This window comes from Colletes gigas, unplaced genomic scaffold (assembly GCF_013123115.1).
Source record: "Colletes gigas isolate AHSC1104 unplaced genomic scaffold, ASM1312311v1 Colletes_gigas_Sc00062, whole genome shotgun sequence".
Taxonomy (NCBI): domain Eukaryota; kingdom Metazoa; phylum Arthropoda; class Insecta; order Hymenoptera; family Colletidae; genus Colletes; species Colletes gigas.
The window spans coordinates 379,181-400,716 of record NW_025106691.1 but is presented as its reverse complement, the minus strand read 5'-3'; the positions used below and the strand labels follow the sequence as shown (position 1 = coordinate 400,716).

Genomic DNA, 21,536 nt, shown 5'->3' with positions numbered 1-21,536 from the left:
TCGGCTTTACATTTGAAGTTATTGGCCACTAACGCGACGAATGACATGCGATGCATCATGCGTATGCTACCATGTCGTCGTTTTTTTAGTTTATTATAAAGAGCTGCGGCTAGCTGCAGTTGATATTTTTTTTATTTCATTCTATATACATTCAGCTTTAATGTGAATATTAATTGAATGCGGAAATCGATGGCGATCGAACTGTAACTCTACTTAACTGAAAAGAAGAAAGGAAAATTACACTTTACTTAATCAGTTTCTATAGCTGCCTTATATAATGAAAAGAAACAAAGGAGGTACTTATTTTTTTCTACCTAAAACGCCTTTTCAACAGAACATAGGCACAGAATCTTAACTTATATACGTGTCGATTTGTAACCCGTTATAGTAATCGTTGTTTTAAAGAATTAAGTAAGAGTTCAATTTATGACTTTTATCTGGAATTTCGTGCTTGATTATGGGGTACAGGAATTAAATTTTGAAGAATTAAATATAGGATACGATACCTCATTTATTTACCTTTAAGTTAATAACAAGATTTTCATTTTTTTCTTATGTCAGAAAAATAGGTTTTGTCCGCGTTTTTCGCGTTTCAACCCACTGTGACACTGTTGTTGTACGACGACTGACCGCTCTTGAAATTTTACCAAAAAACGTTACGCCGCACACACACATACATACATACATAACGAATACGCGATGTGACTAATGCGGGCCCTGATTCGTTATAACTCTTTACACTCCTAACTGTTCTGCAAGTTCTTTTTGCATTTGTGCCTCTCAGCGAGCAGTTGTTCCAAATCATCATTGTCGCACTTCCGAGGGCCTCCAAGGTGTTGTTCGTCGATTAGACTCAAATCACCGCTTAAACCAAAATGCGCACACATCATACGATACAACACCTTCACCGAGAAAGGAACAAATCGATTCGCATGCTCGTGCAGCATTTTTCCCTTGTTGGAATTCGTAAAGAATGCAGTGTTAGATATGCACCTTATCTGTTGTCATTTTCGACTCTACTGAATTGAATACGTTTGAAGGTTATGTTGGGCCTTTCGCTAAACTATCTTTTGTTTTAACTAGCTATATGTCAACATTATATGACCGCAAAACAGCAGGAAAATCTATTGACTTTAAACTTGATTTTATAACTGCTTAAGATAATTTGGGTTATTCATTTGTATACCTAATAAAAATGGGTATAGCGCGTGGAGCGCAAGGAGGCTACATGTCGCGCGGCGCGGTATGACTCACATTCAGACTCGACCGCTACAGAAGCAATTAATGATGATATTAAGCAGAATAATAATATGCAATGTTGTGAATTTCAAGTTGTGCTATGATTTTATGCGCATTACGCTAACACTAACTGCGGATACCGTACATTAAACAATAGACAACAGCCTTTCATTTTTGCATTTGTTTGCCCAAACGAAAGTAAAAACTATTTGATACTGTAAGGGTCCCTACGCGCTAGGCTGCGGAACGCGGGTGGCCCATGCAGCGGAACGGCGTAGGAGAGGTAGGCGTTGGGCCTTTCCCAAGTGCCTGCTTCGGAGGAAACAAAGAGACCCCAAAACGTGGGGCTGAAGCGAGCTTTCCTCGCTTTGGCAGTCAGTCGTTGTACGAGGGCCGCCCAGAATTGTCGGGCTGCAAAATATACTCTTCAAACCGTACCTCTTTGTGTTTTATTGGTATTAACCTCCCCGTTACAATATGTAGTAGATGCTATTGAGCTGTACGCTTATTTTTCATATCTTATTAGAAATATGTCAAACACTGAAAAATGTGCTTCCTGCAATAAATATGTTACCAAAATATCGCCGCACGAAACGATCGTATTCCAAAAAATGGCAGAATTTTTAACGCAAAATCTAAAATCTCAAATTGTGTTACATGATGTTTTGTGCAACAATTGACAAATAAAAGTGTGGCGGCCAAGGCACCACATACGCCTTAGCCGTTCGAAGCCGCTACAATGTATGGTTGCACACGAGACGACCAGAGCCGCGTGAGCCGAAAAGCCGTTGTCGTCGTCTCTGACCGACTTTTGTTTTTGAAGGCCTCTTGGTACGGTGGCGATGATCGTACCAGAGAGTCGAGCGTAACCCGCACCACGAGTCACGTCGTTGTACGACAGCAACAATACAATTGTGCGGAACGGAACAGAGCGGAGTCATTATCTTCCCGATCCCACATTGGTGACCCCGACGTGATCTCGCCGCGCAAGTAAAGTTTTTTTAAGAAAATTTGGACATTTTTCGTATACGGACAATATTAGTTAGGGTAGAGAAATAAGTGTATAGTGTTAAGGACATAAGAAAAGGACACGGTCTGACAAATAGTAAGCGCGGTGTGTGTGTGCGGTGAAACTATTTTTTTTTTGTGACCAAGACTGGTAAAATGACTGACCCTAACGTTAACGCAGGGACATCCGCGGGTGTGCCGTTGGCAGTTGATCGCGTCGCTGTACGGATACCCGAGTTTTGTCCGGGAGACCCGGAGATGTGGTTTTCAATGGTAGAGAGAAGTTTTGAGGTATCCAATGTAACGTCGGAGACCACGAAATTCGGGTACATTCTCGGCGCGTTAAGTGCGCGACACGCCGCGGAAGTAAAAGACATTAACATGAATCCCCCGGCCGCGGATCCGTACACGACGCTAAAAAATGAGTTCATTCGCCGGCTTAGTGCGTCGCAGGAACAGAAAACGCGGCGGTTATTAGAACACGAGGAAATCGGGGACAGAAAACCATCCCAATTTCTTCGTCACCTGCGCGGATTGGCCGGTACGGCTTTTTCGAACGGTGTATTGCGGACGCTTTGGATGGGCCGACTACCTGCTAATATGCAGGTGATTTTAGCCACGCAGCGGGACACCCCGCTGGATAAGGTGGCAGAGTTGGCAGACGCTGTTGCGGATACGATGACACCGCGGGTACACGTCACGGAGGCCGCGATTACGAGCGTATCTGCATCCTGCCAAATACCCCCGCCGGGCCCGAGCATCGAGGCCATGTTAAACATTAAGATGTCACAATTGGCTCTTTCCTTGAGGCAGGAAATTTCCGCCATCCGCGAATCCTTGGTGGACCAGGGGCAATCTTCCCGTCGCAGGTGGACCCACCGAAATCATCCAAACTCGCGCTACCGCAGACGATCTCTATCGCGATCGCGAGAGCGGCCCGCGGGAGGACAAATGGACCATCAAGGGAAATGCTGGTACCATTGGCGGTTCGGTCCGGCCGCGCAGAGGTGCGTTGCACCGTGCAATTGGAACGCCACGGATCAGGGAAACGACCTGGGGAGTCGTTGATGGCGGCCAGCGACACAAAACCAGCATCACGCCGCCTCTTCATCTTAGACAACAGCTCGAAGACGGAATTTTTAGTGGATACCGGGGCCGATTTGTGCGTTTTTCCGCGCCGCCTGCTAGGCGGATTGCGAGAAAAATCGGAGTACCAGCTGGCGGCGGCGAATGGGAGTGTAATTAACACCTACGGGACAGTGTCGTTAAACCTGCACCTCGGCCTACGACGGGATTTCGTGTGGCGATTCGTGGTTGCGGATGTTACAAAACCCATAATCGGGGTAGACTTTCTCGATCACTTCGATCTTATGGTGGACATCCGCAATCGTCGCCTCGTCGATCGGACCACGTCGTTAACGGTCCGCGGAACACGAGCCGAGGATGAAACGCCGTCGGTGAAGACAGTAGCAGGGACTGCCGTTTACCACCAGCTCCTGATGCAGATGCCGGAACTTACACGGCCTAGCGGCACCCCGATGAGGACTACGCACCAAACGGTGCATTACATCGAGACAACCCCTGGACCACCCGTTTCCAGCAAGCCGCGGCGGCTTGCACCGGACCGGCTCAGGGCTGCCCAGAAGGAGTTCGACGCGATGGTGAAGATGGGCATCGCTTGTCCTTCGAAGAGCGCGTGGTCAGCACCCCTTCATATGGTTCCGAAGAAGGGCGAAGAAGCTTGGAGGCCTTGCGGTGACTATAGAGCGTTAAACGCACGGACAATTCCCGACCGATACCCCGTGCGTCACATTGAGGATTTTGCGCAACAACTGAGTGGCAAAAAGGTATTTTCCACAATAGATCTCGTCCGAGCTTATAATCAGATTCCGGTTGCGTCGGAAGACGTCGGAAAAACGGTCATTACAACGCCGTTCGGGCTTTTTGAATTCCCGTACATGTCGTTCGGGTTACGAAATGCCGCGCAAACATTTCAGCGCTTTATCGACGAAATTTTACGCGGTTTCGATTTTTGTTACGCGTATATAGACGACATTTTGGTCGCCTCAGAATCCCAAGCCGATCACCTGCGCCATTTAGAATTATTATTTAAACGATTAAAAGATTATGGCATTGTTGTTAATCCGAATAAATGCACGTTCGGGCAGGAAGAAGTTAAATTTCTAGGCTATCGGGTAAATGAAAGCGGCACTCAACCTTTGCCCGGCAAGGTACAAGCCATAAAGTCATTTCCCCTTCCGAAAAACGCGAAGGATTTGAGGCAGTACTTGGGAATGCTTAATTTTTACCGCCGTTTTATCCCAGATGCCGCTCGCTTTCAAGCACCCTTGAACGACCTTTTAGCCGGCAATTTAAAGGGCAAGACCCCGATAGCCTGGACTTCGGAAGCGCGTCAGGCTTTCGAAAATACCAAAAATAGTTTAGCAAACGCAACCCTGCTTTCTCATCCTGCGGTCAACGCTCCATTGTCGGTTACCTGCGATGCTTCTGATTACACCGTAGGAGCTGTTTTACATCAGTGCGTCGGCAACGAACGACAACCATTAGCATTCTTTTCTAAGAAATTAAGATCTGCCGAAAAGAAGTATTCAGCTTACGACCGGGAACTACTTTCTATCTATTTAGCAATAAAACATTTCAAACATATGCTCGAAGGCAGACATTTCACGATTTTTACAGACCATAAACCCATAACTTTCGCTTTCAAACAGAAATTAGATAAATGCTCTCCTCGACAATTCCGATACCTAGATTACATTGCGCAATTCTCTACAGATATTCAACATATTTCCGGTAAAGACAACGTCGTTGCCGATGCACTGTCCAGAGTGGAAACGGTTAACCACTCGATTAATTTCGAAGAATTGGCAAAATCGCAAGCCCAGGATGAGGAGTTGCAGCGGTTGTTGAATAGCGAATCTAGCCTGCAATTACGCAAAGTCTCGTTGCCTGGCACGTCTTCCGAAATTTTTTGCGATATTTCGACTAAGAATGTAAGACCTTATGTCACCCCTCCTTTCCGACGTGCAGTTTTTAATATGTTACATGTATTATCACATCCAGGTATTAACGCGACGATCAAGCTCATAACGCAACGTTATGTTTGGCCGTCGATTAAAAGAGATGTTCGCACGTGGACACGTTGCTGTATACCGTGCCAAAGATCAAAAATTTCCCGTCATGTGACTGCACCATTGGCTACATTTGTTAAACCTTCTGCGCGATTCGAACACATTCATTTAGACATAGTAATTTTACCGGTGTCCGAAGGTTTCAGGTATTGTCTGACCTGTGTAGACAGATATACGCGGTGGCCGGAAGCCTTCCCCATGGTCGATCAGGAGGCCCAAACCGTAGCTCGAACCTTTTATGACGGTTGAGTAGCGCGGTTTGGTGCTCCCGTACGGATTACCACCGATCAGGGTAGGCAGTTCGAATCCAAATTATTTTTTGCGCTGAACAATTTAATTGGATCCACACGCCTTCGCACAACGGCGTATCACCCAGCGGCCAATGGGATGGTAGAGCGTTTTCACCGACAGCTCAAGTCGGCTATAAGGTGCCACGGATCCGACAGGTGGACAGAAATACTTCCGACGGTTCTACTCGGTATTCGTTCCGCCTGGAAAGAAGACCTCGGCGCTACCTCAGCGGAATTAGTTTATGGCGAGCCATTAAGATTACCGGGAGAGTTCTTGTCTTCGCATTCAGCGGAAGGCACAGAAAATGCTTCCGATTTTACTAATAGACTACGCAACCATTTTTCTAAATTGAGTCCCTCTAATGCATCACACCATTCCGTTAATCGTACATTCGTTTTCAAAGATCTTAGCAGTTCAACACATGTTTTCATCCGAACAGATTCAGCCAAAACTATTTTACAACCCGCTTATGAAGGTCCATACGCCGTAGTGCGCCGAGGCGAAAAAACATTTACAATAAACATTAGATGTAAGGAAATAAATATATCAATTGAAAGGCTAAAGCCTGCTTATATGCTAGCAGAAAACAGACCGGATCCCGTGAGCATAGAAAATCAGCCGGTCACACAAACAAACGTACCTGACAATGCGCCGGTTATACAGCAACGTGTTACGCGTTCAGGTAGACGCGTACGTTTTCCCGAGCGATTTCAAATTACGCGGTAGTACTTAAGGCTTGCGCATTATTATAATAAGTATCATATACCATTTATTTTTATCCATCACTTTTATGTACTTTCATGTATTTTTAGGTATTACGTATTATATATTAAACTCCATGTAAATTCCTTTTTTTTCAACTCTGTTCAAATACTGTAATGTAAATCTTAGTTAGGATAACGTATTTTATATAATAGAGTAAATGGTAGTGGTAATGTAGTCGGTCAATTTTTCGTAATTGTGCCAATTACTGGCAGGGGGGTAGTGTGGCGGCCAAGGCACCACATACGCCTTAGCCGTTCGAAGCCGCTACAATGTATGGTTGCACACGAGACGACCAGAGCCGCGTGAGCCGAAAAGCCGTTGTCGTCGTCTCTGACCGTCTTTTGTTTTTGAAGGCCTCTTGGTACGGTGGCGATGATCGTACCAGAGAGTCGAGCGTAACCCGCACCACGAGTCACGTCGTTGTACGACAGCAACAATACAATTGTGCGGAACGGAACAGAGCGGAGTCATTATCTTCCCGATCCCACAAAAGCATACAAAAATAATAAAACCGACAGTGCTTGTGATAAAAATACTGAAAATGATGTGATTGTGGAAAGTTCAGCCTCATCTTCATTTGATGATTCAGATTTTAATATTTCAGTCATGAAATCAGCTAAAGATGACGTTATAAAGATTGAAGTCCCCATAAAAAGAATTGTTACAACACACAAATATTGTTTTATACGGAATGATACACAAAATATTCATGTTGTTCCGTTTGAAGCAAGATTATAAATATATGTATATTAACACTTTACCGACCGGTAGCGGTTGATTAATCGGCTATCGGTCGGTAAACATCGACCGATAAAACAGTTGATTAATAGGCTATCGGTCGGTAAGCGTTGGCCGGTAAAACAGTCGATTATTAGGCTATCGGTCGGTAAAGTGTTAAGACAAAAATTTATATTCCTAAAGGGAATCGAAGTTGCCGAAAGCATTTAATTAAAAATAAATTGTATAATGACGAATTGAAACATATACCCATTTATTCACATTTTAGTTTCATTGAGCCTGTAGAATTACCACAATTATTAAATAGTCTAGCAATTACTTGCGATTCAACATTGTTTAATAAAATTGGTGATTTTAATATGCCAGAAGAACAACTGTTTATATTTACTGGCTTAACGTGGGAGAATGTTATAGAATTGAAAACAATGTTAACATCAATGAAGAATTCAGCATCTCGAAATGTTACACAGGCTATTATTATTTTTTTATTTAAATTACGAAGTGGTAACGCAAATGAAACTGAAGGAAGTTTGTCGCTCATTTGAATAGCGCGCGTGAGCGACTGAAGCGACATAAGATTATCGTCATTTTTCCAAGTTAGTTATGTAGTATTACTTTTTCCGATCTCTGTAGTACAGTGAAAACTCGATAAATGTCGCTACTCCGGGTCCGGTCAGCAACACTTACGGAATAGGAGAATCGTCTTTCGAATTTGATTGTAGTTTGCCGACACCTCGAACGTAGAAAGAGTCAGTAGCTAAAGAAGAAAGAGGGGACTATTTATCGCCCCAGTTTAAATATCCGCGTCAGTGTGATCACACTACTGCGCAGAAGAAAGTTTTTTATTTTTTACTTTTTGTTAATAAAAATTTCACTATCATGTGGGGGAGATTTTTCTGATTAAAATGAGGCTAAACACAATATAAATCGGTCAATATTTGGTAGCATAATATTGAATTAAATATTGTACTTGCGAGTCTTTCTCTCTTTATTTATCCTTCTTGTGCTGTCCTTTTCTATGTTCGGAAACATCAAAGGACGACGGATCGAGGTGCTGGCCACATTTATCGAACGGGAGGTACAGTGAAAACTCGATAAATGTCTTCAAGAGCTGTTCCATAAATGATACATTTTTATCCCCACCACTAGGGGGATCCCCCTTGAACCAGTGAGGCGAAGTGTAACCGGAGACGTAGCGGCTTTCTTTAAAAATCTTTATTGCCTTCGTCAACTTAGTTTAAATGTCCCTGTCAGTGTGACCACACTACTGTACAAGAAGAAAGTTTTTTATTTTTTACTTTTTTTTAATAAAAATTTTACTATCATGTAGGGAAGATTTTTCTAATTAAAATGAGACTAAACACGATATAAATCGGCCAATATTTGTTACCATAATATTGAATTAAATATTGTGTACTCGTATCTTCGCAAGGTCAGTGGATTGGTACATTTAACAGTGGTAGCTAACGAAACCCCCTATTTCATAAGTGTTGCAGTTTTTGATCACTTACGAAACGGTGGAACCGTTCCGTTTGAAAATAGCTACCTCCCGTTCGATAAATGTAGCCAGCACCTCGATGCGTCGTTCTTTGATATTTCCGAACATAGAAAAGGACAGCACAAGAAGGATAAATAAAGAGAGAAAGACTCGCAAGTACAATATTTAATTTAATATTATGCTACCAAATATTGACCGATTTATATCGTGTTTAGCCTCATTTTAATCAGAGAAATCTCCCCAACATGATAGTGAAATTTTTATTAACAAAAAGTAAAAAATAAAAAACTTTCTTCTGTGCAGTACTGTGGTCACACTGACGCGGATATTTAAACTGGGGCGATAAATCCGAGTTTCAGTCCCTCTTTCTTCTTTAGCTACTGACTCTTTCTACGTTCGAAGCGTCGGCAAACTACAATCAAATTCGAAAGACGATTCTCCTATTCCGTAAGTGTTGCTGACCGGACCCGGAGTAGCGACATTTATCGAGTTTTCACTGTAGCTATTTTCAAATGGAACGCTTCCACCGTTTCGTAAGTGTTAAAAAACTGCAACACTTATGAGACAGGAGGTTTCGTTAGCTACCGCTGTTCGATAAATGTACTAATCCACTGACCTTGCGAAGATACGAGTACGTACATGTTTGGAGGTGCCATTAAATACCTTTCCCTAACTCCACTAAGCATTTCACTCGAAATTGAACACGTTTTGGCACACAATTTCAGATTTTGTGAAAACTGAAATATTTTCAGAAATGTAATGTGTAACGGTTAACTCGCACATACAACAGAAAGTTTTGGTGTAGAAATTACTAGCAGGGTTTATGGTACACAGGTCAGCGAAATTATTTTGGAAAACCGTATGTCGCCTAGCGAACTCTCTTTACAAGGATTATTGACGAAATTTTTCGACCTTCGGAAGCCCACCGTAGCAGCAATAAATTTCCAAGAAACCGTTACTTGCTAGAATTCTAATTTTTATTATCTCGTCACGCTTTGCCAAGGGTTTTAAAGTGTCATAATTTTATGTTTTCCGCATGTTGATTAAAATTCGGAACGACCCTTAGTTTTATTACGCGTTGTGGTCATTGGCAAAGCTGTTCGGAGTCCCTGCGTCGGCCACTCGAGAGGTGCAATCCGGGCCCGGCGAGCCTCTTGACTTTTATTACTCGCTTTCACTCTGCTAAACTTTTCCTACGCTAAGTATTTTCCAGTTTCGTTTTCCGTCTTTCTGTCCTGTCTCTTTTCCTCTTGCTTTTCTATTAGGGTAAGGCGGTGTATATATTGAAGGGACGTTTTAAGAAAGGTTCTCAGTCTTGTTAGAGACGCGATCCATTAAAGTTCTGTAGTTTTGTAGCTGTAGTAAAGAGTTCTGTTAAACACGCGTTCACGATCGGATTACAAAATGTCGACTAAGAAAGTGACGTTGAATATTCAACAACGCCTTCAAGTGTTGGAGGATTTAAAAACTTTTCCTGTTCGGATTGTTGCTGCGAAATATCAAATACATCCGCAAACAGTTCGGAGAATTAAAAGCAACGAAATTCGCATTCAACAATTTGCCGCGAAGGGTAAAAAGCAGCAAAAACGGCAACGAATAAAGAAAGCAATGTACCCTGATCTTGAAGGACAATTGTTCACGTGGTTCAGTGAAAGAACAGCTCTTGGCGATCGAATAAGCGATATGCTCATACGAGAGAAAGCTGTAGAATTACAGCAAAATAGTGCAACGCCCTCAAATTTTAAAGTGAGTATGTCATGGGTGACAAATTTTAAACGGCGCCATAACATACGTTTAGTGAATGTGTGTGGTGAAAAAGCCAGTGCTGATACAAATGCAGCAGAAATTTTTAAACAACACTTTCAGCAGTTTATAGAAGAGCAGGACATCAACATAGAAAATATTTATAACATGGACGAAAGTGGGCTGTTTTGGAAAGCGCTTCCAACGAAAAGTTTATCCACAGAAAAAAGTGTAGCCGGCTTCAAAGTGAAGAAAGACCGAATTACCTTCGGTTTATGTGCCAATGTTACTGGAACCAATAAAATGAAGCCATTGGTAGTTCATAAGTACAAAAAGCCAAGAGCGTTGAAGCACTCACTGCACAGACTTCCAGTCTGCTACAAATCCCAAAAAAATGCTTGGGTAGACCGTACAATATTCCAAGATTGGGTTGAAAATCATTTTAAGCCCAGCGTCCGCGAATTTCAATTAAGGAAAAACATCACTGGGAAAGTGATACTATTAGTTGACAATTGCACAGCTCATCAACTCTCACCATCCGAGCACGATGGAGACTTCTTTTTGTTAAAATATCTTCCACCGAACACCACATCCCTCCTACAACCGATGGATCAAGGAGTGATTCTGAAAACGAAACGAATGTTTCAGAAAGAAATGTGCCGCTCAATTTTAACGTATGAGGGTGGGGTTAATGAATTTTATGCCCATTATAATATAAAAGACTGCATAGATATTTTGGTGCACGCATGGGCAGAAGTTACGCCGGAAAATATACGACATAGTTGGAATAAAATAATTCCAGCTCCTTCACATATTCAAAACTATTATACAAACGAGAGTGAAGAAGACGGTTTGGAAGATGTGATATCCGTGATCAGTGATGGGCGAATATCACAAGAAGAAGCAATTATTTTTCTGAATACGTGCCGTGCAGAAGAAGAAAAAGTTACACAAAGTGATGCAGACAGTGACAACGAAAGTGAGCAGCACAGTGACAATGAAAGTGAGAACAATGATAGTGAAAACGAACACAACATACAATCACCGAAAGAACAAATAAAATATAAGTTATTGTGTTTAAAATACCATTTAATGAGAGCTAACTGTTTAACAGCAGAAATAGACCAGCTTACGTCTTCATAGGAAAACTAAAATATATTAAGGTAAGGATGAAATTGCAATGTTTTTTATTCCTTATTTTTCATTCAATATTATGCTACCAAATATTGACCGATTTATATCGTGTTTAGCCTCATTTTAATCAGAAAAATCTCCCCCACATGATAGTGAAATTTTTATTAACAAAAAGTAAAAAATAAAAAACTTTCTTCTGTACAGTAGTGTGGTCACACTGACAGGGGGATTTAAACGAAGGTGACGAAGGCAATAAAGATATTCAAAGAAAGCCGCTACGTCTCCGGTTACATTTCGCCTCACTGGTTCAAGGGGGATCCCCCTAGTGGTGGGGATAAAAATGTTACATTTACGGAACAGCTCTTGAAGACATTTATCGAGTTTTCACTGTATAAGGATTTTGTATCATGTCGTAGTTAATAAATATATTTAGTTTATAAATTAACACGGTTATGAGCCCAGCGCAGCACAATATCGCTGCACGAATACGGTTAATAAATTTAGAAGCACGCATGAAGAGTTCGTTTCATATAAAGAAAAAAGTGAGGTTATGTAAGAGTGGCCACGTGTTTGGAAGTAGGTAATTGTGTTAAATAAAAAAATAATAAAGGAAAGAAAATATAACAAGTATGGCAAGTTCGATGCAACCGATTGATCGAATAAATAAGTTAAATGGCAACAATTATAGATCTTGGAAATTTAATATGAAAATGGCTCTAATCCAACGTGAATTATGGCAACATGTAACCGGTGAAACCGTTGAACCAACGGATAAGGAAGCCGGTGAATCGAAAGAAAGTTATAAAAGAAAAGAAGAAAAAGCTTTAGCAGCTATCGCTTTAAGTATCGAACCAGAACATCAAATTCATGTCATGGATTGCACAAAAGCGGTGGACGCGTGGGAAGCATTACAAAAGGTTTTTGAACCGAAATCGAGACTAAGAATCTTACAATTGAAAAAGCAAATGGTTCCGATAAAATTAGAACTCGACAAGACAATGAACTCATTCCTAGCAAGATTAAAAACATGTAGTGACAGTCTCAAGGAAGCTGGGTATGATATAACTGATGATGACCTGGCGTATGCAATGTTGTGTGGGCTACGAAACAGTTATGAAGGAATAATAATGGCATTGGCTAATCTGGACGACTCATAGTTCAAATCATCTGAAATAAAATCAATCTTGTTGAGTGAGTATGAAAGAAGAGAAGTAAAAGAAATGAGTCATGGAGAAGAGAAGAAGGAGGCGTATCATAATGCAACTGAGGCACCATGTAAATTTTATGAGCACAAGAGAGAACATGAACACAAGAGAGAATATGAGCACACAAGAGAAAGCAGAAAGTGTTTTAACTGTGGTAAACAAGGACACACAGCCAGCTATTGTAGATATAAGGTACAAAATGTAAAGCATAACAGCTCAAATCAGCATAAGTACAAAGATACATTTCTATTAGAATTGAATGGCGTGCAACTAGATAACTCTTGGTTGATAGATAGCGATGCTACATACTATATATCTAAACACAGCATTGGTTCTCAAATTATAAATCTATAACAAGTGAAACAATTTATTCAGCTAGTGGTGATGCCATAAATAATCTTAAAGCAATAGGTATAGGTGATATTATGAGAGTAACATATGTGAATCATGACGTATTAGTATAATCTTTCACAATGTATATCATTGTTATCTGTGTCTCAAATAGAATGTAAGCAAAAGCGTTTAATTATAGATAATCATAGGCTAAGAATAGTGAATAAGAAAACGAACATGATAGTGGGGGAAGCTATTTGTAGAAATGGATTATACATTGTCAAGGCGAGAATTGTTGTGAATTGTGCAAATCGGGTTGTGATGCATATTGCTAGTAATAAATTAGAAGAAAGCGATAAGTGGCATCAAAGATTTTGCCACGTAAGTATGCGAAGTATACAAGAACTAGCAAATAAAGGGCTGGTGAGAGGATTAGAGGGAGTTAACGTAAAAGATATACATGGCAATAGCTGTAGTCTTAGTAAATCCGTAAAAGTACCATGTAAAAGTATTGGGGGCATACAAACAAAAGCAATATTAGCCCTTAACGAACGAATGCCGCCAAACTCGCGACATTATAAATATTCTGTGGCGGCGACAAGCTGGCGCCACGTCTCCGCCATGTGTTTAGTTTTAGTCTAAGGTATGTTTGAATGAATGGATCGGGTTGCGTGCTGTGCGCCAGCGTCGAGAGGATGTTTGGACGATTGGGTCGAGTGTCGCGTAGGGTGATTGTGTTTGGTTTGATTTCGAGTGAAGGCGAACTGTGAGTGAGAAAGAATGATTTTCGTGAGAATGCGTGAGCGTGCGAACGATGAGTTTGGTAAGCAGTTCTGTCAGGGAATTGGTCGAGAGCGGTCACGCGGGCTACGCGGGTGTACGACCGTCTCTCGTGAAATAAAGAAAGTCCGGTAATGAATTGTGCTTCACGTTCTTTTTGTTTCCCGTCACAACCACCTCATTGGTGACCCCGACGTGATACTTGCGGGAGTGATCAGAACGAATTTTGCGGCCGCATATCATTCGTTTGCGTGGAGGCAGTGTATCGCGTGAATTCGGACGAGGACACAGTTTCGCCTAGTGGCACTTGGACAACGTGTTTAGTACGAGGAGTGCTGGCGTGTATTTTTGTATATATTTTTTTGTTTTCCGTAGTCTGTAGTAGTGTTTAAGACAATGACAACGCCGCCCGGACCGTTCCCGTCAGGGAGTGACGCGCTCACAGTGAATCGCGTTGCGGTGAAGATCCCGGAGTTTTCGCCGACTGACCCAGAGTTATGGTTCGCCATGGTCGAAAATAGCCTGGACGCGAGCGGGGTGACAACCGAGGCGACGAAGTTCGGTTATGTGTTGGGAGCGCTCAAACCGGAATATGCGGCGGAGGTCCGCGACATCATATTGGCTCCTCCAGCTCAGCCGTTCACCAAGCTCAAGGCAGAACTCATCAAGCGAATGGGTTCGTCGCAGGAGCAGAAGACTCGGCGTTTGCTGGAGCACGAGGAGATAGGCGACGGTAAACCTTCGCAGTTTCTACGCCACCTGCGATCTTTGGGGGGAACGACCGTTTCGGAGGAAATTCTGCGTATCCTGTGGGTGGGCCGACTACCCTCAAATATGCAGGTCGTTTTGGCAACGCAGCGGGGCGTTGAACTCGACCGAGTTGCAGAATTGGCCGACGCGATCGCCGACACAATGGGCCCACGCGCACAGGTGGCTGAGGCCGTTGCGGGCCCCTCCGCACCGCAGTCTGCAGGAAGGGGCGATTTCGAAGAGCAGATATACACGCAGATAGCGCAATTAACGGCCACGTTTCAGCAGGAGCTCGCCGTGATTCGGTACGAGATGAACTCGGGTCCGCGCAGTTTCGAGCAACGACGAAACGCTCCAGGCCGAGTGCGACCGCGATCGCGATCCCGAGAACGCCGAACGCAACAACGTGGTGGGAAGTGTTTCTATCACTTTAAGTTCGGGGCGAACGCGCTGCGTTGCGAATCCCCGTGTAATTGGTCCGCATCGGGAAACGCGTCGGGCAGTCGTTGATGACGGCCAGCGATCATTGCCCGTCGTCGCGCCGTTTGTTCGTTACCGATCGGGTGACGAAAACGCAGTTCTTGATCGATACCGGTGCCGATCTGTGCGTGTTTCCCCGATCGAAGACTCGCGGATTCCGCGAACGGACGTCCTATGCATTATATGCGGCAAATGGGTCGGAGATTGCCACGTACGGGACAGTCGCGCTGAGCCTCGAGTTCGGGCTCCGCCGCGCGTTCGTATGGCGGTTCGTGGTAGCCGATGTGTCGAGGCCGATAATAGGCGTGGATTTCCTCGCGCATTATGAACTATTGGTGGACGTGGGCAAGTGCAGGTTGTTGAACCAAGTGACGTCGATGACAATGCCAGGACGCTCAGTGCGCGGGTGCGGGCCGTCGGCGCCCTCAGTAAAGACCATTTTTGGCGATTCGAAGTTCCACGGGTTACTGCAGCGGTTTCCGAACATTACGCGACCAGTGGGAACACCCGCGGAAGTGAAACATGGAACGGTTCATTACATTCGTACCACGACAGGACCGCCCGTGGCCTGCAGGCCCCGGCGTCTCGCGCCGGACCGTTTGAGGCACGCTCGGCAAGAGTTCGAGACAATGATGCGTCTCGGCATCACGCGACCGTCGGAAAGTGCGTGGTCGTCGCCGCTCCACATGGTGCCGAAAAAGGGACAGGACGCTTGGCGACCGTGCGGGGATTACCGGGCGTTAAATGCGCGAACAGTGCCGGATAGGTACCCCGTGAAACATATTGAGGATTTCGCTCACGCGCTGCAGGGAAAAACGGTGTTTTCCACGTTAGATCTGGTGCGCGCGTACAACCAGATCCCAGTGGCCGCGGAAGACATTGCGAAGACCGCGATAACAACACCGTTCGGACTATTCGAGTTTCCCTGTATGTCATTCGGGTTACGAAACGCGGCACAGACGTTCCAACGTTTTATCGACGAGGTGCTACGCGGGTTAGACTTTGTGTACGCGTACATCGACGATATTTTAGTGGCATCTTCGACAGAAGAGGAGCACTTGCGTCATTTGTCAGAGGTGTTTGCGCGTCTCGACAAGCACGGCGTGACCATCAACGCGGCAAAGTGCAATTTCGGCCAGGCGCAGGTCAGATTCCTGGGGTACGCTGTATCGGCCGGAGGTACCAGCCCGTTGGAGTCTAAGGTGGAGGCAATCACCAACTACCCGCAGCCGACCACCGCCAAGCAGCTAAGGCAATTTTTGGGTATGATAAATTTTTATAGACGGTTCATGCCCGGGGCTGCGCAGGTACAAGCGCCTCTCAATGACCTGCTGCACGACAATATCAAGGGTAGCGCCAGGTTGGAGTGGAATGAGGAAGCCGTCGCGGCTTTCGCCGAAGCGAAGAAAAGCTTAAGGCGGGCGGCGTTGTTAGCGCACCCGAGGGACGACGTGCCACTCGCTCTATTCTGCGACGCGTCCGATTTTTCAGTCGGAGCGGCGCTGCAACAGCGTAGCGGAGGAGATTGGCAGCCGTTGGCGTTCTTCTCCAAAAAACTCAGTGCCACCGAACGGAATTACGGCGCATACGACCGGGAGATGCTAGCAATTTATTTGGCAATTAAGCATTTCAGACACATGGTGGAGAGGGCGGACTTTCACCGTCTACACAGACCACAAACCCATCACATTCGCTTTCCAGCAAAAGCCCGAGAAATGTTCTCCAAGGCAATTCAGATACCTGGATTTCATCGGACAGTTCACCACCGACATCTGCCACATCGCCGGGGAGGAGAACGTCGTTGCCGACGCGTTATCCAGGTTGGAGGAAGTTGCAGAACCCTTCAACTACGCCGATTTGGCAGAATCTCAGCAGCACGACGCGGAACTTCAGGCGTACGCGCGCGGGGAGATTAGGAGCGGTTTGCGTTTTGCATGGATTCGCCTACCCGGTTCGAACAGCAAAGTGGCCTGTGACGTGTCATCGGGAACTTCGCGACCGTTCGTCACGAGGCCGTTCAGACGAGCCGCCTTCGACTCAGTGCATCGCTTGGCGCACCCAGGGGTTAACGCGACAGTGAGACTTGTGACGGAACGATACGTGTGGCCGTCCGTCAAAGCCGATTGCCGGAGTTGGGCTCGCGGGTGTGTTCCGTGCCAGCGTGCCAAGACAAGCAGGCACGTTTCCGCGCCGCCGGGAAGTTTTAACGCGCCGAACGGAAGACTCGAACACGTGCACATAGACATTGTAGTTCTTCCGGTCTCAGAAGGGTTTAGGTATTGTCTGACTTGCGTCGACCGATGGACGCGTTGGCCTGAAACTTTCCCAATTAGGGATCAAGAAGCTTCGACCGTGGCGTGCGCCTTTTATGAGGGCTGGATTTCCCGGTTCGGGACCCCGCTGCGCGTGACGACCGACCAGGGTCGACAATTCGAATCGCGTTTGTTTCAGGCATTATCCCAGCTGACAGGTGCAACCCACTGGCGGACGACGGCCTATCACCCGGCGGCAAATGGAATGGTGGAGAGATTCCACCGCCAATTCAAGGCAGCAATCCGCTGCCAGCAAAACGCGCGCTGGACGGAGGTTCTTCCCACCATTTTGCTGGGCATCCGCGCAGCCTGGAGGGAGGATTTGCAGTCCACCGCAGCGGAGTTGGTCTACGGGGAGACGTTGCGTCTACCGGGGGAATTCCTGGCACCACGTGGCGGAGAGTCGCAGCCGCTACCAAGGGATTTCGTCGCGAGATTGCGCGAGCATTTCGCGACCCTCACCCCGACGCCTGGCAGCAACCACTCAACGAAACGGGTTTTCGTTTTTAAAGACCTTGCTACGGCGGAGCATGTTTTCCTGCGGAACGACGCTGTCCGGGGAATTCTCCAGCCGCCGTACGACGGCCCATACAGGGTCCTCAATCGAGGGGAGCGGACGTTCTCCCTAAGCATCCGGGGCAAGCCGGTTACCGTCACCATAGATCGTCTGAGGCCAGCGTACTTGCTGGCGGCAGATCCAGCACCGCTGACCACGGTCAGAGCAGCGCGGCCAGCGTCACCTGGACAGTCCGAGGGACTACCATCACCCGCACCGATCGAGAGCACAGGGCAGCCGCTCCGCTCATCGCCGTCATCGCGGGGGCTGGCGCAGCCGCCTCCCATCCTAACGACAGCAGATGCGGGCATACGTATCACACGGGCCGGAAGAAGGGTTCGATTCCCGGACCAATTGCAAGTTTCGTGATTGAGTCAATCACTGGCGGGGGGGGATGTGGCGGCGACAAGCTGGCGCCACGTCTCCGCCATGTGTTTAGTTTTAGTCTAAGGTATGTTTGAATGAATGGATCGGGTTGCGTGCTGTGCGCCAGCGTCGAGAGGATGTTTGGACGATTGGGTCGAGTGTCGCGTAGGGTGAGTGTGTTTGGTTTGATTTCGAGTGAAGGCGAACTGTGAGTGAGAAAGAATGATTTTCGTGAGAATGCGTGAGCGTGCGAACGATGAGTTTGGTAAGCAGTTCTGTCAGGGAATTGGTCGAGAGCGGTCACGCGGGCTACGCGGGTGTATGACCGTCTCTCGTGAAATAAAGAAAGTCCGGTAATGAATTGTGCTTCACGTTCTTTTTGTTTCCCGTCACAACCACCTCAATTCTAAAAGAATCGAATGCCGCCATATAGGCAGCATGACGTGATATTTCAAGAAATCTGTATGGTTCGATTTTCATTATGGACGCAACAATTAAGGGTGATCGGCAATTGTTTTTTGACGCGCTCTGGAGCATTCCTCTCCTAACATTGAGCGAAAATACATCGTTTTGTATACGGTTGTAGCGGCCATTGTATAGCCACTATGCCCTTGCCAAAGTATGAATGGGAATGGAATGTAAGGATAGTTTTAAGCTTTCTATTTTTCCATTTTCCCAGTGTCTCGGGCGAGCCTGGTCGTCCTGTAAACACTTGGCGACTAGAGCCGTGCGAGGCGCCTGTTTTCCCTCAAGGTTTCGCCTGGGCCTTGGACCACCCTGGTCCAGGCCCGGCGAGCCTCTTTACTTTTATTTCTCGCTTTCACTCTGCTAAACTTTTCCTATGCTAAGTATTTTCCAGTCTCGTTTTCTCTCGCTTTCCTATTAGGGTAAGGCGATGTATACAGGGTGGTTGGTAACTGGTGGTACAAACGAAAAGGAGGTGATTCTACGCGAAAAAATAAGTCGAAAATATAGAATAAAAATTTTTCGTTTGAGGCTTTGTTTTCGAGAAAATCGACTTTGAATTTTCGCAAAGTACGCCTCATTATAACGGATCTCACTGTAGATCGTTGTCTCGATTGAAGTTATGTTGATAAACACTTCCAATGTCACGGAAGTGTTTTCCTACCTATTATCTCACTATCCGACTTTTATCGCTAAACACTATCAGTATCGATTAGACTACCATCATGTCTACATACAACAATCGGGAATATACGGACATGATACTTTCGTTAGGTGCGTGTGATGAAAACGCATCAGCCGCAGCTAATCATTACAGACACCGGTATACCAATCGTCGACATCCTGACAGACGACGAGTTATTCAAAGAGCAGAACGAACCCTCGGCGAATATGGTTCTTTTGAACAACTTAGACGACATGGTGGTCGTCGCCGATGCGTTAGTGTGAATGTTGAAGAGCAAATACTAAAGGACGTGTTGCAACATCTTGACATACAGTCGGTCACGAAAATATTCGGACACCACTATAGTTTTGACTATTATAGTCCGTACTTCAGAAATGTAAACAATGAGAACAAAAAAAGGTTTCACGTATGTTAATATGCAGTGTGTAGTTTACAAAAACGTAAGAAATATTTATTTATGATACGTGATTACATAAATAATACAAGAAAAACAGAAAGTACACTCATTTTCATGTCACAGAAATATTCGGACACTTGCTGTACTCCTCAAGTTTCCAGGTTCCAAGAACTGACTGAAACAATGTTTGTAAACATATAATTCATACTGTTTAAAGATTGCATAATGCCGAGCGATTATCCTCGGCCGCAATTACCGTTAATCCTGTTAACGTACAATAAGCAAGAGATTATCTCTAATAAGATTTGTATAGCGAACGGTGATTGAAAAACGTGTGTATTATTAGTTTTTCTGGCAAAAATCTGAAAATCTCCCAAAGTATGTGCCCCGGTACCCGAAATGTCTCTGAATTTCTTTACATTTTTTTACTCAATAGGTCAAGAGAAATAATTCAAAAACATGATTTTCGTTTTCACCCCATTATTACCCCCACGGTCGAGATTTCAAGTTAAAAATTTGCACACAGGGGTTATTTTTTTTTTGCTATCGAATGACCCGTGGCTCGTTCCATTCGGTTTGGGGGCACATTTGACCCCCTTATTCGGCTATACCCTTTGTGGGAAATGTGTCGGAAAAGTAAGAATACATCGTTTGATATGCGACATTTAGTAATTTTTCATCATGAAAAAGGGAAATAGATTCGCAAAATTGCTGATTTATTAAATATTAGTAAGAGCACGGTATGGGATATTGTTCGATGGTACAAGAACGAAGATAGAATTGAATCTATCCCTCAAAGTGGACGCAAACCGATCCTAAATATTCGCGATAAACGTTCCATAATTAGGAGAATTAAATGTGATCCTCGGACAAGTGCTCCAAAGTTAGCAGCTGAATTAAATGAACACCGTGGAATATCAGTGCATCCGGAGAACATAAGAAGAGTGTTAAGATCAGAGGGCTATAATGGAAGAACAGCTCGAAAGAAGCCGTATATTAACGCAGCGAACAGGACGAAGAGACTGAAATTTGCAAAGGACAGTGAGTGGTGGGAGAACGTAATTTTCGCGGACGAGTTTAAATATAATATTTATGGAAGCGACGGAAGAATTAGGGTATGGCGGAAGTCGAAAGAAGAACTGAATCCGAGACATTTGCAGCCGACTGTGGAGCACGGTGGTGGGTCTGTGATGGTGTGAGGCTGTATTTCGGCCCATGGAGTAGGCGAATTAGTTTTCATCGACGATATCCTTGATCAAAATAGATATCTACAGATTTTGCAGAATAACTTAAAGAAAAGTGCTGATAATATGAGACTTCAAAATGGGATAAAGTTTTATCAAGATAATGCCCCAAAGCACAAATCGCGAATTGTGCAAGAATTCTTATTATACACTTGCAAGAATATCCTCCATCCACCACTGCAATCGCCAGACTTGAATCCCATTGAAAATTTATGCTTTAACTCCCATAAACACAAAAGAAGAGTTAAAAAGACGCCTGCAAGAAGAATGGCTGAGTATTGGGCAAGATTATTTAAAAAAAATAATTTGTAACATGCCAACGCGATTACGGCACGTCATACAACATATGGGATATCCAACAAAATACTAATTAATAAAAACAAGATTTATATATC

General features: G+C 44.7%; 2 protein-coding genes across 3 annotated transcripts in view; one reads left to right on the top strand and one right to left on the bottom strand.

The window, feature by feature from the left end:
* The window catches only part of LOC122403581 (zinc transporter 1), a 376,987-nt gene that overhangs the window by 55,785 nt on the left and 299,666 nt on the right, over positions 1–21,536 (bottom strand). The gene's annotated exons all lie outside the window — the stretch shown is intronic.
* On the top strand, positions 14,268–15,225 carry LOC122403585. Its single transcript, XM_043407184.1, has one exon. The coding sequence runs from the start codon at positions 14,283–14,285 to the stop codon at positions 15,144–15,146; it is 864 nt and encodes a 287-aa protein (XP_043263119.1). The 5' UTR covers positions 14,268–14,282; the 3' UTR covers positions 15,147–15,225.

Bases quoted from the DNA above. Each gene is read 5' to 3' on its own strand.
- LOC122403585 (XM_043407184.1), top strand. From the start codon at position 14,283: ATGACAACGCCGCCCGGACCGTTCCCGTCAGGGAGTGACGCGCTCACA.